General features: G+C 41.0%; 2 protein-coding genes across 2 annotated transcripts in view; one reads left to right on the forward strand and one right to left on the reverse strand.

Annotated features, from left to right (window-relative positions):
* Window positions 1-163: 163 nt before the first annotated feature.
* On the reverse strand, window positions 164-16,867 carry LOC120547862 (metal transporter CNNM1). Its single transcript, XM_039783606.1, has 10 exons — window positions 15,297-16,867; window positions 10,200-10,343; window positions 8,902-9,042; window positions 8,571-8,740; window positions 8,225-8,324; window positions 7,097-7,242; window positions 6,379-6,622; window positions 3,838-3,942; window positions 2,967-3,068; window positions 164-2,579 (listed from the first exon to the last, which is right to left on the reverse strand). Exons 1-10 carry the CDS (start codon window positions 16,741-16,743, stop codon window positions 2,500-2,502), a joined length of 2,679 nt encoding a protein of 892 aa, XP_039639540.1. The 5' UTR covers window positions 16,744-16,867; the 3' UTR covers window positions 164-2,499.
* A 3,445-nt stretch (window positions 16,868-20,312) lies between these two features.
* hpse2 (heparanase 2) overlaps window positions 20,313-21,688 on the forward strand; it is a 56,501-nt gene continuing 55,125 nt past the window's right edge. Inside the window, exon 1 of the mRNA XM_039783607.1 lies at window positions 20,313-20,874. Coding sequence (XP_039639541.1) covers window positions 20,594-20,874 — 281 coding nt within the window. The 5' untranslated portion in view covers window positions 20,313-20,593. The remainder of the gene's footprint in view (window positions 20,875-21,688) is intronic.

A 21,688-nucleotide genomic window follows, 5' to 3' on the forward strand; every position in this document is an offset into this window, starting at 1 on the left:
ATTAATTTAATGATAACTTTTGTATTTATGCAACATCCTTCATAAACCCTTGTGCAAATAATTTAAAGTGAGTGATTCTAGAAAAACATAATGCAGTGTACACACTTGATAGCAGTTTAAATTGGACAAATACAAATGGGGGGAAAAAAATTACACAACAATAATAGTTTTAGTCAATTTATTAATAATGTAAGTATCCCTTGTGTGGAACATATGGTCTGTCTCTTGATATCTTTGGGTAACTTATATAATCATCAGAATTTTACATTATAAAATGTAACCTTTTTTTATCGCAAACAAACAGTATATCAATCCTCGGAAATATAAATCTGTTTTAACAAACTGAAAATCTGTCAAAGCATTGATTTGAGAGATATTCTGATTCACACAAATCCTCTTGTTCAGTCAGTTGTCAAATCAAAAGACTTCCCGTTGCGTGTTCTGTGTACATAGAGGGGTCAATGTGAATAGCTTGGCAGTGCAGGATCCTTTTGTATTTTCATAGCCTTACAAGGCAGAATGAAATATGTCACAGAGTGTCCCAAAACCACCTGTGTGTGTGCGTGTGTGTGTGTGTGTGTGTGCGCGTGTGTGTGCGCGTGTGTGCATGCGTGCGTGTGTGTCAGGAGGTGGTGGCTTGACGTCAGCGTGCGTCATATTGCTTTCCTCCTTCATGTATTTCTCTCTTCGCAGTGTACCTGCCAAGATTTCACAACGCAGAGCAGCTCAGTCCAACCTGAGCTGCAGCTACCACTCACATTTTTAAAAAGGATCAAATAATGATTTCATTATTGCAGTAATCGATTATTTATAGAATAATGGCTTAATTTTTTCCTTCTATAAGCAGCGTTGTATGGCCTCAAACGGTATCTTCAGTAGACACAGTGACCTTTGACTCTTTCTGAAGTCCCCTTGTGTCGTAATAGCAACAGTTAAAACATGACAACTGCAGGCTTGTTGCAGTATTTATTGCCCCTATCGCTTTTTCTCAACTTTAGCAGTTAAAACTTCAGGTTCATGTTAAAATCTACACTCGCTTAAGATTTCAGTAAGTCACACACTGTGGGTAGATGGTACTGCAGACTGTTATCCTATTCATGCATCCCTTTACTTAAGCATGCATATGGAAAAAGAGAGAAAAAGAGACTTTCTACAGGGGATAATTCTACAGTAAAAGCAGCAGAAACAAACATGCAAGTAGCAACTACTCTTTTCTCAAGAATACTCCTATCCATCTGGATCCCGAAACCCTAAACCCCTAGCTTATTTTATATGGTGTATGCAGCTTTAGTAAAATGAACTGTAGAAAAGTGGCTAATATGGTAGCTAATGGTATGAAGTTGATCGCCCCTATACGTCCTACTGAATGCAATCAAACAAAGGCTAATTTTTTTTTCAAAGGTGGTAACATCAAGGGAAAGTGTGAATAAGTGAGGGTGTTTGCTTGATAGAAACACTAAAATTGTGTCATATACAGCTACATATGCAATGACAAGGGAATGCTTAAATGGGAAGACATACCAGATGGAGTATATGTAGGACACATGCATTAGGATGCATTTACTGAATGTACAGTATGCATGTGTGTATGTGGTAGACTATTACAGTTGGTAAAATGACTTAAATTGCTATGTTCAAATTACTTTTGGTAGTTCTAAAACTTCTATGTAAAAATCAGGTAAGAAATTGTGTTATTTCAAGCATTGGTATTTTTAAAATTGCGCATACCCTCTAAACTTGACAAGAGGTCAGTGTATACAATAAGCTGAGAATTAATTTATGGCTTTTTCAAAATTGTGTTCATTTAATCTGGTGTAAAAATTGTGCTCTTGTCTTGTGGCTTCTTTTTCTTTTTAACCGATGGCTAGTGTGTCTGGTACTGTTGGCAGTAGGTGGCCCCCTTATGGCAACATTAGGACAGTTCCTTGTGCAAACAACATCTTCAGTATATGGGAACTGCCTCATAATAATAATAAATACATAATTAAAACTGTTGTATTGATTGTTTGATCAAGTAAAAGGTCAAAGCTGGCTCAGATATTACCTAAGGATCTTGTTGGGCTCCAGATTGAGAGATCTTGTAGAGTCCAGATGGCTTAAATGAGATCAATGTTAAAGTTATGGATAAAGCTACCATCAAAAGGTTACCTGACAAGATTTTCTCCATTTACTATAAAACCTGATGAAAACCTCCATTCAGTGTAAGGCTGGATAAATCCAATATGTTGTTTAGATTTGTCCAATGTTTTTTTTTTCAGATCTGTCCTGCTTATAGTCAGCAATCACTTTAAGGGTGTGAAGTCAGGCAGAGGTGGGACAGATTGTGCCAGTGGGGACCTGAGTGTAACTGGTGGCTACATCACATGAGATGGCTCAGTTTCCTGTGAGAGTTGTGTCAGAGCATGGAGGGAGTCTATGAGGGGAGTGGTTGTTTAGTAAAGAAAACCAGTGAATGATTAAGAGGAAGAACCTTCATCCCTCTTCCTCAGTGTCACTGCGCTAGCTCGTCACTGTTAATTGCTCTGAACCTTCCTCCAAACTCTTTTCTCCGTCCCGAGACTTTTTCCTCCTCTTGTTACCTAGAAACAGAGGAGAAAAGCAGGTCATTACTGGCTAAAACACCTGCCTTGAACTGTAGCTGCATCAGTTTTATCTTGCTTTGCTATGATTGTTTTTAAATTACCTCACACTTGCCATTAAGTGTAATAACGTCAGCAGCACTGAGCAACCCAGCTACTGCATCAAACGTGTAAATTAAAGTAAATGAGTCATATCATATCTGAGCCAACAGCTGCATCTGGAGAATCTGCTCTGCTGAAAAGGAGTAGGTTGCAGCGAGGGACACGACCTGTTGCTAAGATACAACCGACACTGCTATGTCTGACAAAGAATTTTGGGCATGTCTGACAGTTTGTGTGTGGGTGTGTGCTGTCGCATCGCATGTTTGCGACAAATGGTTCACTCACTCAATTTACGCAATAGCTTCTTCCCAATGTTCTCCTCCGAGCTGGACAGAGACAGAGAGCTGATGAGGGGAGAGGTGGAGGGGTGAGACTCTGTGGGCACATCTGAAAGAGAACGTTTAAGAGATGAGAGAGTAGAGACAGCAGAAATGACAGGCAGATGGAGTAGATGGAGCGAAATAATCCCCAGACCTACAGTCATATGTTCTGTATACAGCCTACAAGATAAAATCAGTTACTTTAAAAGCATCATTAGGAAAAGTGAGAGTGAGTAGATTGGGATTGCGAGAAGGAAACCACAACCATATCCCCTGGTGAGGAACGGTGTGTTGTGTAATGAAACCAAATGAAATATGACATGCTAAATTTAAGTGTGACAGTAGAAAAAGTAGAGAAGAGTCATGAACTCAGCAATGTGACTCAGTAACGTGTTACACAGCAAAATCTATTGATAGTATATTATAATAAAGCTAACATTAGCCACCATAAACTAAAATGGTTTACCCATGTGGATTAAACTGTTCATTTGTAGGAGGAAGAATGTTATTTTTTTCTTTAATCAATGTTTCATAATTCTTTGATGTAATTTAATTGCACAGCCTGACACCTTTCAAAGAAAAGCACTGGCATGCTTGTTCACCCTTATTTACCACCATGTTTTCTTTATATATTTTGCAACCTTTTTTTAACCATCTAAGTCAATGTTGTACCTTGAGTACTTATGAAACAAACAAACACAAAAAAAGGAAAAAGATTAAAGTCGCTGGACATTGTTTGCAGAGGAGCCAACTGAAGGTCATTGTTGAGTTTTAACTGAGACAATAATCTAGGTTCCATGAGCCTTTTTTATACAGATGCATGTAGCAACGCTCACCATTGTCTTCATAATTTTCCGGCCGGTCCTCGTGGATGTAGGGAATATCATCCATGCGGAGGAACACGGTATCATTTGGACTCCTCTGCCCATCAGATTTACTGCCTGTGAAGAGAGAATTAGAACAATCAGACTTAGTCCAACTGCAAGTAGCCACAAAACAGCAGCTGGTTGTAGCTCAGCCTGTAGAGGGAGGTAGAGAACTGGCTATTAATCAGTCAGTGTTTTTTTTTAGGGTCCAGTAAGAAGTCAGAAGTCAGTTAAAGGTCTGAGGTTTAAATTCCATCTAAAGATGAGCTACAACCAGTGGAGAAGATTTAACTGGCGAAATCTTTGGTGTTGTGATTTAACATAAAACCTGGTGGTATAAAACTGGATTATACTTTTTTTATTGACAACCAACAGAACCATCTGTCCAGTGATTTTTATTAATGACACAAAAACACACAAACTGGGTGGCGTGTTGCACACAGCGTAAGACAGATGGTATGTGGGAAATCCTTTAAGCCTTGAAACCAGTACAGATTGGTTGATGCCACATTTGCACCAGTTTTTCATAGGATTCATTATTTACTGATATTCTAGACAAAAAAATTAAACTTGCTCATTGCACCCGCCTGTTATCAGATCATCAAATTTCAGGTTGTCTGCCCTGACCATATCTGTCAAGTTTTGGATTTGAAAATAAGGGAAATTTTCCGGCGCCCACCGTGAGCAGTCCCACCACCCCAACCAAGCTCCAGTATCCCTTACATTTTAAGACAGGTGTACAAGAAAGCTAAAATCACCACTTGATGCAGAATGCTGAAAACATTTACAATTTATAACATTGCTTGTCTATACATTTACATTTTATTTTCATTCCACACATTCTTTTCATTTCATATTGATTTTCTTTTACAGTTTTTCTTTTCATTTCACATAACCTTTTTTTTACTCTTTTAGTGAGTTATTGTACAAATTTGTTGCAGACTTTGCATTCTTTAAGACTGTTTTGGAAGGAGTGTATTTGTGGGCTGGGCCAAAGTGGTTAATTTTACATGAGAGTAGAGCGCAAACAGTTCTGTTGTCTAACGTCATCCTATTCTCTGTAACAATCTTTCGTACCATGCTAAACACCCTTTCTGAACTTGCATTGCTATGGGGAATGCATAGTAAAGCCTTCATAAGTTTTGGCAGCGCACCGTCTCTGTCGTAGCGTCCATCATCCGTCTGTTTTTTTTTTCTGTTTTTTTCCCTGCGTTGTTACTCATCATCTGACCTCACACACTAACCTCGCGTCAACTGCCGCCTACAGTAGCCTACCTGTAGTAGGCATAGATATATGCTGTAGTAGGCTACTGCCTACTGCAGGTTATCGCGAGGCTAGTGACAGAGCTCTACGGAAGAGGATTAGGGCCACTGTTGAAAAATGTATTTGAGTTCTGACTGTATTCTCAGAATTCTGACTTTAAACTCAAAATTCTGACTTTAAACTCAGAATTCTGACTTTATTCTCAGAATTCTGACTTTAAACTCAGAATTCTGACTTTAAACTCAAAATTCTGACTTTATTCTCAGAATTCTGACTTTAAACTTAGAATTCTGACTTTAATCTCAGAATTCTGACTTTATTCTCAGAATTCTGACTTTATTCTCAAATTCTGACTTTAAACTCAGAATTCTGACTTTGTCAGAATTCTGACTTTAAACTTAGAATTCTGACTTTAATCTCAGAATTCTGACTTTATTCTCAGAATTCTGACTTTAGAATCTGACTTTAATCTCAGAATTCTGACTTTAAACTCAGAATTCTGGCTTTATTCTCAGAATTCTGACTTTAGTCTCAGAATTCTGAGTTTAAAGTCAGAAATTCTGAGTTTAAAGTCAGAATTCTGAGAATAAAGTCAGAATTCTGAACTCAAATACATTTTTCACCAGTGGCCCTAATCCTCTTTTCGTAGAGCTCAGATTGGGAATGTTTTTGTTTTTTTTACTCCGCTCGGGCCCGGGCTATTATTATTTTTTAATAACGCAGGTTAAAATACGGAAGATTTACGGGAAAATACTAATACGGGAGGACGGCGGGAAAGAAGGGTAAAATACGTGACTTTCCCGGCCAAAACGGGATACTTGACAGGTATGGCCCTGACCAGTCTATCTGAGTATCAGATAGTTACATTAATCATGTATTGCTCCTGTCAGGCAGGTTTCTGGCCCATAGCCCACAAAGCACTCCAAACAGTGTGATTGATCCTTTGAACCTCCTCTTTCTTCCTTTTCAAAAGAACTCTCTACCACTCTTATGAATCCTGAAATTCATAGTGAGCCTCATGGAGCTAGATCGTCATTTACATTTCAGAGCTTTGGTGTTGCTCTTATCTGTAGAGACTACCAGTGAGTGCAAAAGTAGAATCCTGCCAGTGAGCAAGGGAAATGTTAAAAATAAACCGATGTATTTGAGAGGGAATGGAGGAGAGATGGTGATGTCAGGTACCAAAAGATTTTCATCCCACATGTTGACATCTAAAAGACATGGGAGGTCCAAACTAACAAACTTACGAACAATACGGTTTCTTTCATTGAGCTGGGAGGTGTTGCGAAGGCCACCGTGGGGATGGAGATGTGCAAGGCGTGCCAGCCCCAGTCGAGTGTGTGTGTGTGTGAGGGGGAGGGCGATGCTGTGTGAGCGGGCCTCTGGGACTGCAGGCCGCCCTTTATCATCAGGGTCCACCGGGTCTGGTGTCTGGGGGGAGCTGTCCATCCTGGTGGCCATTAGAGCGTTCTGGTAGTGGTTCCTGGTGATCTGTTGGGACACAGAAAGCAAGTATTAGATCTGTGTGTGCATGTATGGCTGCCTTTATACCTATCTAACATGGACTGTATTGAAGAAAGGGGAAAGAGAGGTGAAGCGAGAGGGCACATCCATTATTTAAGGCTCAAATATTCATGGTTGAAATAGACCTCAATTATCCCCAGTGATTAAAGGAAAGAGGGTGTATGGAGAGGAGAGTGAGAGTCAGGATGTCTGTTTTCAGTCAGAATCAGGGATTAGGACATATCAAAGAATAACGCTGCAGCAGAGGAAGAGTTTGCATTTTCGGGAATTTTGAAGATTAAATGGAGGGAGTTTTAAAGTGCAGTTGCTTGATTGTGCTCCCAATTTATTTTAGCTTCACTGTGCAGGAAATTATACATTTAATTGAGATTAAAATAACATCCGTCATTATGTTTTTTTCATAGTTTCTGTGTTGTGTGTTTAGTGTTTCATGTTTGTAACCTTGATGATCTGCAGGTCTATAAGCTGTCGGACTGAGTAGTCTGGCAAGTAGACCCCTCCTCCTGTAGTGAGCTGACCCACACTGCCCCCACTCAGTAATGAATCTGATTGGTTCAGACCACTTCCCCGAGAACTATACCTCGGACCTGAACAGAACAAAAGAGGGAAAACATTTCATACACACCTCATTGCTATTGGGTTAAAAACTCAGAAAGGACAAAAACAGTTAACACCCCCAAATCTATCAAAATACTCAATACTCAAAATACTTTAATTATATTTGTGTGTGTGTGTGTTCTCAGAATTAGAAAGTATTTTTTATTTCATAAAATTAGCATAAACATGTTTCCGTAAACCATTAAAAAGAGAAATGTTGTAAGTAAAAGAAGAAATGGCAGTTGGACTGATCAGTCTCCCCGAGTTGGTCAAAAAAGTGCCTCGGAACACACCATAGCGACGAGACGTAATACGTCTCCATAACAGCAGGCGGCGCTAATCTGTATTGTCGCCCCAAAATGAAAACCGGCAGCTGACTGGACGAATGCGTCACGTGGGTCTGGCTTCTCCGGAAATTCAAAGCCAGATGTTCATGGCTGTTTGTTCAGAATACAATCTCATATTGTACTCAAATAGTTCACCGAAACTATTTCTATATCTGAAAACATTTTAAGCAAGAAATAGACCATGCAGTGCCCGCCCCGCTGATTATACATGTCAAATTGGCCAAAATGAAGGCCGACGGACGATGGCACGGAACACACAGAACAGACTCGAGTCACTGACCTCGCCAGACTGTCCGATGGCCGATTATTATTAAGATGGGCTTTCTGCTTGCTCCGCAGTCTTAGCTGGATTTCATATAGGCCTAATCCTTTGCAGGTCATGTCCTTCCACTGGGAAATTCTCTGAAATCACTTCTTTTAATTACTTACTTCCCATGGCTGCTGCTGCTCTTGCAGGCTGACGCTATACAGACGCTGGGCGGGATTTAGTCAGCAAAAACACATCCACCACCACCAGCACTGCATTAGTTTTATGATTGGTATTGCTGAACTGTGCCTGTTGTCATCATCATCACCCTCGTTGTGATTTTTTGATCTATATTGCGTCATGTGTGCACTTACTTACCAATAGGAAGAGGCGGGATGAGTGCTGGCATGCCATAATAGGAAAACGCTCCATTTTCAAAGCGGAGAGCCTCCTTTCCTATCTCTACCTCCACCCGTCCCTGCAACGTCAACACAGACATTTACATGCATTAGCTCTGAGCTCATGGTGTGACATACACACTGAATTGATCACTCATCTAATAGAGCCTCCCACAGAGGACATATGCAGAAAAACACTAAAATTATAACAACATCAAGCACCGAAGTGATTATAGCTTGGTTTCATAGTTCATCTGCAACTTCTGTCATTAGTTTTAATATTATTATCTGGCTAAAATAACGCAGCAGTGGAGTTTGTGATTTACCTGCAGAATGAGGACAAAGTAGTCCACAGGTTTGTTTCTCTGGAAGAGGTAGTGTTGAGGAGCGTGTTTGTTCTTGGGGTTGAACTTGAGTTCCTGCACAACGCTGGGATGCTTGATGAGACGCAGCAAGATCTTCTCTGACAGGTGACACGGCCTAAAAGGCTCCACTTCTACAAGATAGATGCACACAAACACACACACACACACACACACAAGAACACACCAAAACAGGAGTCAAAGAAAGAACACAGTGTTGCACTCACTGTGTGCACCTACAAATACTAATGCATACAGTACATGCACACACGCATGAACACACATACGATGCTACCTGTTGCCAAGAAGCGGTGTGTTGCAAGCAGCAACTGGGGTGAGATCTTCACCTTTAGCTCATTTTCTCCCAGTTTAAAGATGGAAAAATCCTGCTGTTTCCTGTCGTGGTGGGATACTCGCCTTTTGGTCCGGTTATCAGCTACAAACGCATACAGATTGCAAATGGTATAAGGTGCAAGGTATGCAGTCGGATTTAACATTTCATATATGCTCTGATAATAGCTGAGGGAGGGAAAGTTACTCTTTCACTGATTTGGTTTGCCTCACCAGGTAGCCACATAAATAAAGTAAAGTAAGGAATTAGAAGCTACTTTAAGGAGCCACTGATACTGCATACTAACAAACACTACTAGAAGCTACTTTAAGGAGCCACTGATACTGCATGATAATAAACACTACATATTTATTAGTAAGTTTATCTACAGCTGCAGATAGCTTGAGCTTATCCACCTCTGATTGATAAATTGACTTATTCTCTGCAGTTGTGAGGAGCATTAAACACATTATATCCCATTACATAAACAGTAGCTGCAGCAGGAACAGCTGGTGCTATAAATGCCTGAAGTGCAAAGTCTGGAGAGATTGGCTCCCCTGTGCTGTATATGCACACACATAATTATGCCCATGCGGACACACACAAAACACGAGTTTATGAACACCCACGCAAGTGTGCCAATGACTGCTTCACAGACTGCATGTACTTAAATTTGTAGCACACTTCAAAATGTAATGTTCATGGCTTATGGGAGTTTTATTTTGTGGAAGTTATTTTCCCAATTGTGGCTTCGTAAATAGTAAAATTCAGTGAGTGAAATGAAAGCACAGACCAGATTAGATATTACATGAGGGGAGTTTGGCATTTGACTTCCTCTCTGTGGAGAGCATTTCCAGCCAATAAAAGATGAGTGGATTAGGGTATTATCTGTGAGACTGGGCCATTTATTCACATTATATTATGCATCAGTGAGGAGCTGGGAGCAACAGGGGAGAGAACGTGGGCTCAATAGTTTAATGAGAAAGCAGGAGAGGAGATGATGAAAAGGAAATTCCAATGTACTTTTAATGCTAAAATGCTAATACAAATATTACTTTGTACTGCATTCATGTTGAATTGAGCATTTCCCAGTGATGTTGTGGACCACAGAGCTGAACAAACTCTGTTAGCTGCTACGACAAACTGAGGGAAAATCTATTCAGAGTGGGAGCTGGAAATATAATTAAATTGATTCACAGCTAATGCAACAGTGACTTTGAAAACTCTGAGCTTTATAATCAGTGTTTATGCATCATACATACTATACAGGTCTGTCTCATCCACAATCTCAGACTTGATGATCTCTTCTATGACATCCTCCAGGGTGACGATGCCCATCACTTCATAGAAGGGGTCTCCCTCACCTTCACTGTTCACCCTCTGCACCACAGCCAGATGGGACTTACCTGTGTTCATCAGAAAACAAAAAGGGTGAGAAAAAAATGTTTTCACAAAGAGAGTTTATGCAAAAAACTGCCCATGCAATGGGTTGAGAGGCAACGTCTCTGGATAAATTAAAATAACATGAGTCAACAGCCTTCAACTGGATCTGTGCTGTCAAGATGAAAAACACATTAGTTCGAGTAATTTCATTTCAACATGATATGAAAGTTAGAGAAGCGTTAGCTGATGAACAGCTTAGCGGGGGCTAATGGACCGCGTTGTATTTTACGCACCCCTTAATATCTATAACGTCGAATGATAGCAAAGGTCTACACTAGTATTATAGGTTGCAGTTATACACTCATAAAACGATGGATTGGAAAGTTTGTATAGCAACCAGAAGTTTATGTAAATAACACTTGCCTGCTGGCTTCTGCTCTCTGCTGTTGTTGTTGCTGCTGTAAGATGAGTGCTTAGGGACATCTACAAATTACAACACCGAAAAGAGATGCAACAAAAATATTTTTTAATTTAACTTATTTTTTAAAGTAAGTGCTGTAATATAACTAGCAGGAGACAAGTAATAATTGAGGTAAGTTTGGAGACATTACCTTATTTAATCATTAAATTAATACATATTTTTGTTGTAACTCTTTTCAGTGTAGTAATTTATAGACGGCCCTAAGCACTGTCTAACTGCAGGTAGCAGCAGCAGCAGCAACAGAGAGCAGATGAGAGCAGGAAAGTGTTCATAAACTTCTGGTGTACTTACAAACTTTCCAATCCATCGTTTTATGAGAGCATAACCTATATATACTAGTGTAGACCTTTGGTATCATTTCGGGCATTATTAGTGGGGTCATTTAAGAGATACAAACGTGGGTCCATTAGCCCCGCGCTAAGCTACTCAGCGGCTAACGCTACTCTACGCTAACTCGCCCAGTGTTAGACCCAGGTGAAAAAAGCTTCTGGGGGGGTGTTTGGCTCGAGGTCATGGTGCAAAGGACCCTAGGGTAAATTACTCCGAACCATCACTTTAACACACCAGATGGAGCTGGGAGGCATTAAACACAGGAGAGATCTATCTTAGAGTTTGAATATGAAATTATTCCAATGTCAGGACTCCCCTACTGTGTGTGTGTGTGTGTGTGTGTGTGTGTGTGTGTGTGTGTGTGTGTGTGTGTGTGTGTGTGTGTGTGTGTGTGTGTGTGTGTGTGTGTGTGTGTGTGTGTGTGTGTGTGTGTGTGTGAGACTCAGATGGGGGATTAGTTTTAAGATACTTTGACAGTTTGGAAGACTTGGGCCCTTACGTAAACACTGAGATTACGCAAGCAGTTTGGGGATGCCTGCACGTGCTGCCTAAACTGCCCATGCTGCTGCCACCTCTGTTAAAAACACACACATGCACATTTTACACATCCATGAGCAAACCCAGCGCTCCCTCTCAGTAAGCATTAGGCTGAACGTGACAAGCCTGCCTGATATAATGAAACACAGCGTCTCCGGAACGGGCCAGTGACAAGAAAATAAACTTGCCACCACACTGGGCCATCACCAGCAGAGAAGAACAAATGACCATGAACACATTAACAAACCAATGATATTAGTTATACATATAGATGTTTCTAATTTTCAACTCACCAAAAATACAGATATAAAAAAATCAATGAATATGCTATAAATGTATTTAATAGAAATGTGTGCTTTGTCGTCATAACCGTCACTGTCACAGTTCTTCTTACGCCAAACAAGTTATCTAACCAAATTTATTACGATGTCACTGGAATACAGAATTCAACAGTCTCCGACCTTACTTCGAGCAAAATCAGTGGCTCAAATGGGATGGGCCGATTTAGGGGATCACTGCCAAGGGATCAAATGCTTTAATCTACTGCAACAAGACCAAAACTAAATCCTGATTGACTGATGGGCAGCCATCTCCAAACATGAAACTCTTTCTGTGTGAGATTGGCTGAGGTGACAAGTTTGTACTCAGCACTCAGGTCAACTTGTCTGAAGAGCTCAGGTGAGTCAGAAGTGGATTTGCCATCAGCTGCTGATGTGCCCTGGCACTGCATTACATCATTCATATGTTACATAATACTCGTGCAGAACGACACACACACACACACACACACACACACACACACACACACCAGACTCACACAGGCAGACACACATGCCCAGGGCGAAACTGTGTCTACCATGGATGCCCCTTTTGCGAATGTTTCTGCTCCACCAGTTTCCCAGGCTCCTCTAGTCTATGTGTTGTTTTAGATTATAATGCGTAATATGTTTGCATATGATTGTGCATGACTGGATGTTTGCTGTCTCTCTTTTCAGTAACCATTACAGCCATACAATACTATATGAGGGAATAATGCAGTGTTTATCTTTCTGCAGCTATTTCTTTCTCCCTGTTTTACACACATACACACTCAACAACTTACAGTGGCTGATGATTTTGCATGTGTTCAAAGTTTGGATTTATTTTGTGTATTGTTTAGTGTAGTATGTGGTTTCTTTATGATGTGTATGCAGGGGTGGAAAGTCACTAAATATTTACTCAAATACTGCACTTGAGTTACTTGTACTACTTTATATTTCTACTCCTCACCATTTCCGTTTCAGTTATGCAGAACGGCCCCTGACAGTACCATAATAATACTGAAAGGGGCTATTCTGCATAAATTTAATATAGGGAAGCATAATTCCACTTTTTTTAAGTACAAGTACAAATAATTACATAGACTTGCCGATATAGTACCGTTATGAGTACTTAATAATACCATTACAGTTCTAACAATTACTTTGAAAACATGCATCATTTTATGCAGTAGTTATTACAGTTCTGTTGTTTCTCCATCTATCCGACTCTGCCAGTGGTTATGGTGTCTGGAAAAGTGAATCTGCAGGCTACCTGTAAGCTACGCTGTGTTTTTAGCAACAGACTGTTGCATGTCCCGGACCGGGACTCCCGGTCTTTGAAACCTTTCAAGTGAAATACAGCCACACTTTAGAATGTTTAGCTTTAAGATTTTTAACCATGTTTAAGCAAGCTATTAGCCAAAGCTAGGTTAACGTTACCTGCTGCCAAGTGTAGCGCTACCTAGCGTCACAAGCAGTGATGCATTAAGAGGTATTGGGTGTGGGATCGGAGTAGTTTTATGAGTAGTACATGAGCACAGTATCGTACACAACACTGGTATCGATATCTTTACATCCCTACTTTAATACTTCAAGTACACTGTTGATAATACTTGTACAATTTAAAATGCAGCACTTTTACTTTTAATGGAGTGTTTTTATAATGTGGTGTTGCTACTTTGAATTCAGAAATATGCTTCAGTACTTCTCCAAGCATTGATGGAATATATTACCCCAATGAATTGAAAGATTTACAGCAGACGTTGTGTTGCTCATAAACCTTTCCTGCCGTGAAAACATACATGCATAATGTCAAGAGCCTTGCTTCCTGTATGAAAGGTAAAAAGAAAGGTGTTTGCAGTCCTCCTTTACATTTATTTCTTCACTGTTGACATTTCCATAATTTCCTCTAATAACACAGACATCAGGCCAGGTCTCAGCCCATCACCCTTCTCAGTGAGACGTCCCCACAGCTCCCAGCCAGGCTTCCTGAACAACAGGAGCCAATAATCCATGAGAGCAAAGAAGGAAGGAGGGGAAAGGTTGGAGCTGAATTATTCATGGTTGCTCTGCAGGTGGCGACGACCTACAGAGTGAACGAAGCTTCAAAGTCACAGAGGGCTGACAATTAAAGTGCACACAAACAATCTAAAAGTCAAGCCTGATCTCATCTTTTTGCTTAACCTTATCTATAAATAACCCAAGGTAGCTACACACAGGGTCAGACAGGGGCCCATCATTTGTGTCAGACCAAAGCTATCCTTTATAATCCTGAACAAAATAAAGCTGTAGTAGACCTCTTGACCTGTAAATGGCAATGTGATGTATGACCCTGCCAAAGTCACCACAGTGTCCCCTTTCACATTCTGATCGGACAACTGCTGCCTCTGATCAACATCTACTGAGCAGTCTTTGTCAATGAAACAGATTTACATCTTAATCCTCCCCCCCTTCCCAACATAAGCCAATGCCAATGGAATCCTTACATAATAGCCATTCCAGTAGCCTTTCATATGTCTCAATTTTACCTTGTGACACCATCGGTGGAGAAGTTTGAGCTGTTCACTGCAGGGCATCAATTCAGAGTCATATTCAATGTTATCATCGCGACTGAATGGGGTCCCTGGGGAGAGGCAACACACTTATGCTCAGTAGTGAACGGATGCATGTGTATGAGGGAATGCTGTAATACTACGAATTATGCATTTATCAGCAAAGATGCTTATCAGACAAAAGATGTGTGAGTCAGAGAGATAGCGATGATATCCATTGCTTCTACTGACATTCTAGTGAGGGCAAATGCTAAATTCCTTTTTGACATTACAGTAAAGTGTGGATCTGATAACCGATACACATGGCATACTATGAAAAGGGGAAACAAGCAGGGGTGGTGGGGTCATATAAAGTTCACAGTGTTGTTGTCCTGGGAAAATGACTTACCACATACTTTCTTAAGATAACCCCATTCTGGTCCTTGGCCTCTAACTTCTGGCTGAACCAGACTCACTGTGTGACACTGTATCAGATTTCACATATGGCTCTCACTGCTTTGGGGATCAAAGGGCTTTACTGGCAGGCCCACTGTGAGCCAATGGACCTCTGCATACATTTGACTTCTGCACTGAAAACTTGGTTTTTAAGTGCACAGTCACTTCAAAAAACATTTACCTCCTATGTGGCAGGAGGTAGCCTTGATACTTTTCCAGAACATCGTCTACATATGGCGCATCACACGCTCAACACTGACTTCTTACTCAATTCTAAGTTATGAAGGCAACAAAGGAGTACTTCTGAGACCTGACCTCTGATATGATTTAAAGTGGAGTTACCTCTCTTAAATTCCTCCAGCATCACATCCAGCTTGGTGTCACTGAACACGCAGTGCATGGGGTGGTTGTAAAACTGAGTAATTGTTTTCAGAGGAGTGCAATCGTCAGGATCCACGAAGGCCAAGTCTTTGACAAACAGGATGTCCACGATGTTGGACCTCTCGTTCTCGTAGACCGGGATCCGGGTGAAACCGCTCTGCATCACGTCCGACATGGTGCAGAAGTCCAGCACGGCGTCCGAGGACAGCATGTAGCAGTCTGACAGCGGGGTTAGCACGTCCTCTACGGTCTTGGTCCTCAGCTCCAGGGCTCCCTGGATGATGTTGAGCTCCTCTTTGACCAGGTCGTGGTACGGATCTGTGACGCGCAACATGGCCACCAACTTCTCCCTGGTATAAAAGTTGCTGATCTCTTGGTGCAGCATGATGTCCAGAATCTTAGAAACTGGGTAGGCGATGGGAAAAAACACCAGCATCAGTAAGCGGGTCGCGCAGAGGGTCTTGGAGGCGATGGCGAGGCTGTGCCTGGACGCGAGTGAGTGAGGTAAAATCTCGCCGATGAAGAATATCCCCAAAGTGCAGGAGGCAGTTGAGAGAGCAGTCATTCCTAAAATCTGGCACATCCACACCACAAAGCATGTATTTGTAAGCACGTTGCCCAGCACCACGGTGCATAGGATGTAGTTCCCATGTTTACGCACTGACTCTATTTTCCTTGCGTATTTCTGCTCTTTCTCTGTGCCACTGTTCTGCAGGACCCGCAGCTCCACCGGGTCCAGAGCCAGCATGCTGATGTTCAGACCGCTGCAGAGCGCAGACAGACCCAACAAGAGTACCGAGACACCCGCCTGGAGCCAAACATCTGCCTCAGGAGGTCTCTCCACTACCGCCAACCAGAAGTCTTTGGTGCTGAAATGCTCCCATTTCACTCCATCAAACGCACACATGGAGTAGTATTTGATCACATCCCCTCTGCGCAGGTCTTTAGCGAGCAGCTCCACCAAAACTGAGTTGAGACTTGAGGTGGATCTGAAAGAGCCCAGCAGCTCGATGTCTGAACTCCGGGCATTCTCCTCTTCACACGGATTCCCTGTTGACCAGAGCCGCCTCTCCGTGTCCCCGCTGTCCCCACCTGGTTCCTCTATAAACGCGATCCACGGAGCGGCAGGAGCGGCGTCAGGTCTGCCGCTGACGTTCAGGCTGTTTGGAAGTTCCGCAGCTGGAGATGCGGGGTAGTAAACCCTCAGCATGAAGCGAGTCCCCTCGATCGCCCTCAGCATCCCATCCTGCACGGACAGCTCTCCGCTCTGGGTGTCTTCCGGTCGGACGCCGAGCAGCGCTGCTGCCGGGGCCGGCAGAGAGGAGAGGGTGGCGGTGAGAAAGAGGAGAGAGAGCTGGCGCGGATGCAGGATGCAGCAGAGAGCATCCGCAGCATCCGCAGCCATCATGCTGAATGAACTACTGAAGGACACGCAGAACTGGGTCACGTGGTCTGCGGATAGGATGGATGGAGCAGCAGCTGGGTGGCCATATCAGAAGAGGATGGGTACGTTACACACACACACACACACACACACACACACAGACACAGAGAGAGAGAGAGAGAGAGAAGGGGTGCACAAGAGTCCTTAAATATACATGACAATCCGTGACGTAGGCCTGTCTTATTTGCTTTCTGCCACTTTCTAAAAATAGAAGGCAGGAAATGCCCAGCCATTAATAAATAATGTGATACACACGCGATCAAGCACAAATCACACTTACAACTATAGAAACCCCTTAATAGACTAAATATCCTATTACAGATCTTTCACAAAAAGATACCAAAGCAAACATTGAACTATTGTGATCAGGAAAAACACATATAGGCCTACATTATTTAGAGGCTCGCCATAAACATAATTTAGACCATATACAGCCTATCGCCGAGTTCTGATGAACACAATCTTAAAGCTTATTTATGCGGCAATATTAGTTTGGGAGTCGCAAATATTACACAGCTTAAATGCTGCTGTTGCTGTTTTGATGTATCCACTAGATGGCAGTATTATCACCTGTTTCAGTGCAGTCCATTCTGTAGTATTAGGCTACTACATGAAGCCTAGTAGACCTCAGACTTCATACACGGCATGACGTGTGTGATTAATTTTTTTGTCATCAAATAACAGTTTTGTTTTCAGAATTCGCGTCCCTTAACAAATATAATAATTGTTGTAATCTCTCAACACATTTTTAGAAGAATACATTTTGATCCTGCACCTTTAAAATCACACCAAAAACCTGTAGAAATGTTAATATTAAGATTAAATATGAATTCAGATTCAGGAAAATAGGTTATCATTATCACAGTCATTAGTTGTCGCACATTGATCAGCTGCTCTTGAAGTGAAGCACTCATACAGCAGAGTTCAATGGCACTTTATTAGCCTGTCGCATTTAGTAGGAAGGTGAGAACAGGGTCCTGTCAAGTCTTAAACACTTCCACGCTCTCTCTGCTCTGCATCAGTCACACATCAACCATAGGCCTACCATTTGGAGAAAAAGACTTTGTACACAAGAAGAAAAACAATCTTTAATTTCGTCTTGCCTGCATCGGACATAACCTACAAGAGCACTATCATCCAATTTTAACATTTCACATAACTTCGGAAAAAAATATGTTTTAGTAAATTTCTTTCCCACTGATTTAAAAAAAAACAATTAACTTACAAAAATGCCAGAGAATGTAGGCTATTCTAAAAAAAAAAATTAAAGCTGCACTTTACCTATAACGTAATTTATGTCGATAGGCTATATGTCGATGGTAATGATAATAACAGAAACACACAGGCCAAATAAACTTTAAAGAAAGAGAATAGATGAATAGAAGCAAATAATTCCTAATGCTCTACAGAACATTTCTGCGTATTTGGCTAAACATATTACCTTCTCTTAATGGCAGTTGGTCGGTATGTGTGAGTTAATCCATTTCACCATACAATTCCACAGTGATAGCCTGCTATTATTCCTGCTGCTATTACAGTGTCACAAATCCATAATAATTAGCCTACTAAAAATAAGCGTGGGTATCCCTAACGTAAAATCAAAGTCAAATCAAATTCCACAATAAACACTACATTTAATCAACACTGATAACAAAATATGTTTTGCTTGTCCGAAGAACAACGCAACTGAATATTCCCACTGAACATGTGTCACATGAATAAGAAGGTTTTCGTTCAATCAAATAATTACATTCCAAACAGGCTGCTGGAATAAATTGGAACATTGCCTGAACCTACGTTTAAAACTACGGATCTTATCTTTATATCTTCTCTTTTTTTTCATGTAATCACTTAAAATATTCCGGCCAGCTAAGTGTGTGCAGTGATGGTGCTACTTTTACTTATTTTAAATCTGAGCCTCAGATCTGTCCAGAAAAAAATTAAAAACGTTCATTTCAACAGTTCCTCAAACCTTCGATCCCTAAAAGAGGTCATCCTAATAAAGCTGGTGCAACATACACAGAATATAGTAGTCGATAGAACATAATCACACAGACAAACATGTAATTTCCTTTTGGAATATTATACAACTATATTGATGTTTCGATAGGGTAAAGTTTCTTTTTCTATTTTTTTTTTTTAGAAACTATCGGGGACATGCCAGATGTGTCATAGCACAGTTTAATATTTAACAGCCAATTCAAGAACTCTAGCCCGTAACCTATAAATATATAACATTTAAATACCTTTCTATTGAAAATAAAAACGTGGGTTATATTGAAACCACATGTCTACTATGACGTCTAGCTGAGCCAAAATGACAACATGAAGCAACAGACTCTTGGATTCCTGCTGATCTGCTGAAAGGACGGATAAAGAAGAAAAGATGCTGCAGGATTACTGTTTGTGCTGGTTTCATCTTTGTATCACAAGTGTTTCTAAAGTGTATCTGCCCTCAGGAGTGACTCTAAACTGCACCATTTGCCTTTCCGCGTTTAGTTGAAGAATTATCAGAATAGTTTTTACAGATGCGTCGTTACTAAACACAGCCTGCTGGATGCTTTTAATGCGTTTAATGGGAACTTTCGTGCGTAAAACATGAAAAGTTAACACCTTAGATCATTTTGAGGTTTATTGTAGCCTATTCGTAAGTAGGTGTTGTAGGCTGGCATGAAAAGATTAAATCGGGCTTCACTCGGTTCATTTACTTCTTACGTAGTTTGCTGCTCATCTGTTAGACAGCAGTGACCTTAAACGACCACTTCTCGCAACACTGACCGCTGGAGGAGACTTCATCGGATAAATCACAATAGACTACACTTAAGTGTTTCTTGCTCACCAGTGCCCCCAAAACTTCTTGATCAGTCATATAAAGAGTTTATAAGTGAGCTTCATGTGTAGAAACTTAAATCCCAAAGTGGTTTTGAATGTTTTTGAAAATGGGCCAAACTGTTCATGTTGCCATTTCCAAATGTCATTGATCTTTTAAAAAAATGCAGTTGTTTGTCAAACAATTTCAGCACCTACAGTACCCAGGAACATGAGATATCCTGTTGACAAGATAGTATCTTTTCTCTTTTTGAAGAATGTCTTCTTTTTTCTCTTGGACTGTGTCGCCTGGAGAGTCAATAGGCCTAACATCACTTTTCTGTAGGAATTTTGAATTTAGGCTACAATGTGTCTGCACAACATGGCTTACACATTTTTCAAACTAGAAAGCCTTTTCATTATCATCATTATCATCATCATCATCATCATCAGCATCATCAGCATCATCATATCAACCTAATAACATGTGAATATGCACAGCTATTTGTTGATTCTGAGCACTCAATTTATTGCTGCATTTAAATTTGGTTTTCTCCAAAATATATTTCGATTGTTGTACTAATTAATACATGATTTAAGAAAAGGATTGATGATCATTTCATCAGAAAACACTCCTTTATCGTCAATATTTAGAAGAAAATGTGTCCTCACCTCTTAAGAACTACTTTTGAGCAGTTTGTACTCGTACCTCAGAGAACCTTAGAGGGGCGGTGCTGCCTCCTGTCCTCCTCCCAGCTTCTGGCTCTCGCAAACGGGAAGGCTGGCTCGGGGCGTGCGCTCTTGTGAGCAGCTCCCAAAAATACTCAGAGGGGCGGGGGGCAGAAGGGGTGAGACAGCTAGACAGGAAGACAGATCCAGATCGATGAGACCGAGGTAAAGAACCACAATTGAACTTCGCGGCAGCACAGTTTGTTTATTTTTATTCTTCTTCTCACCTTTAAGCCTCATTGCGCGCACTGATCCTCCTGCTCCCCAAACCAAGAAGATGCCCAAATCCTCACCGTGCGTATTCCCATGGTCCTCCCTGTTGCTGGCATCTTTGGCTACTTTGGTCGTGCAGTCGGTGCTCTCTTCCTCGTACTCTTCTTCTTCCTCCTCTACATATCAGAGAACTGCAGCCGGTGGGAAGCGACCGGGCTTCATGGAGAGGACGCTGGTTCTCCTGGATGTCAACACCCGCAGTCCGATCAGAGTCCTCAACGACAACTTCCTTTCTTTGCAGCTGGACCCGTCGATCATCAAAGACGGTTGGCTGGACTTTCTGAGGTACCAAAGAGCTTTTCCTGTTCACCAACAACATCGATCATTGGTGTCCACCTCTAAAATGTTGGTGGCTCTTTTATTCATTACGCACGCAGCCACGTTGTCTGAATTGCCATAGAATGAGCCAGCACGTCCACATTACTGAATGTTTTTTTAACGACTGGCAAAGTCCAAACTGATCACATAATTTAACAAGAGTGAACGATTGGTTCAAAGCCTATCCATTTCGTGTTTATTGCTGTTAGAGTGCATATTATACTGTATCTGTACACAGATAGCCTGATGTGTAGATTAACATTAGACAAAATTGTGTGCTTACCCGTCTAGTCTACAATGCAAAATGTCACTTTCACAAGTCATTACATCTAGTTTCGAGGTTTTATTATTTTCCCTTCAAACAAATAAAATCCAATTTCACTTGGGTCCAAGGCCACTCGGGTTGTTTTAATGTTCATTTAGAATGCATGGTGAAATTCTGATTTTCATTCAATTTTGTGACTTTTCACCTCAGTGCATTTCTCAGAACAGTCCAAATATCACTATGACGCACATTATGAGACTCTAACCTCCATCACTGGCACATGTTTCGACCATGGATTATGAATCATAACATTTTAAAATTCCAAACTTGGCAAAATAACTAATCAATAATGTTTACACTAAACTTTGGACTGACATACTGACTCATCATGTGCTGGATTTGATTTCAGAAAATGTTATTTAGTCTCATTGTTTAGTTCAGCTTCTAAATCACATTGTATCATGGTCTGTATCATATTTATCATATGATCTACAGAAGATGATCTATAGGGCTAAG

Source organism: Perca fluviatilis, chromosome 19 (assembly GCF_010015445.1).
Source record: "Perca fluviatilis chromosome 19, GENO_Pfluv_1.0, whole genome shotgun sequence".
Taxonomy (NCBI): Eukaryota; Metazoa; Chordata; class Actinopteri; order Perciformes; family Percidae; genus Perca; species Perca fluviatilis.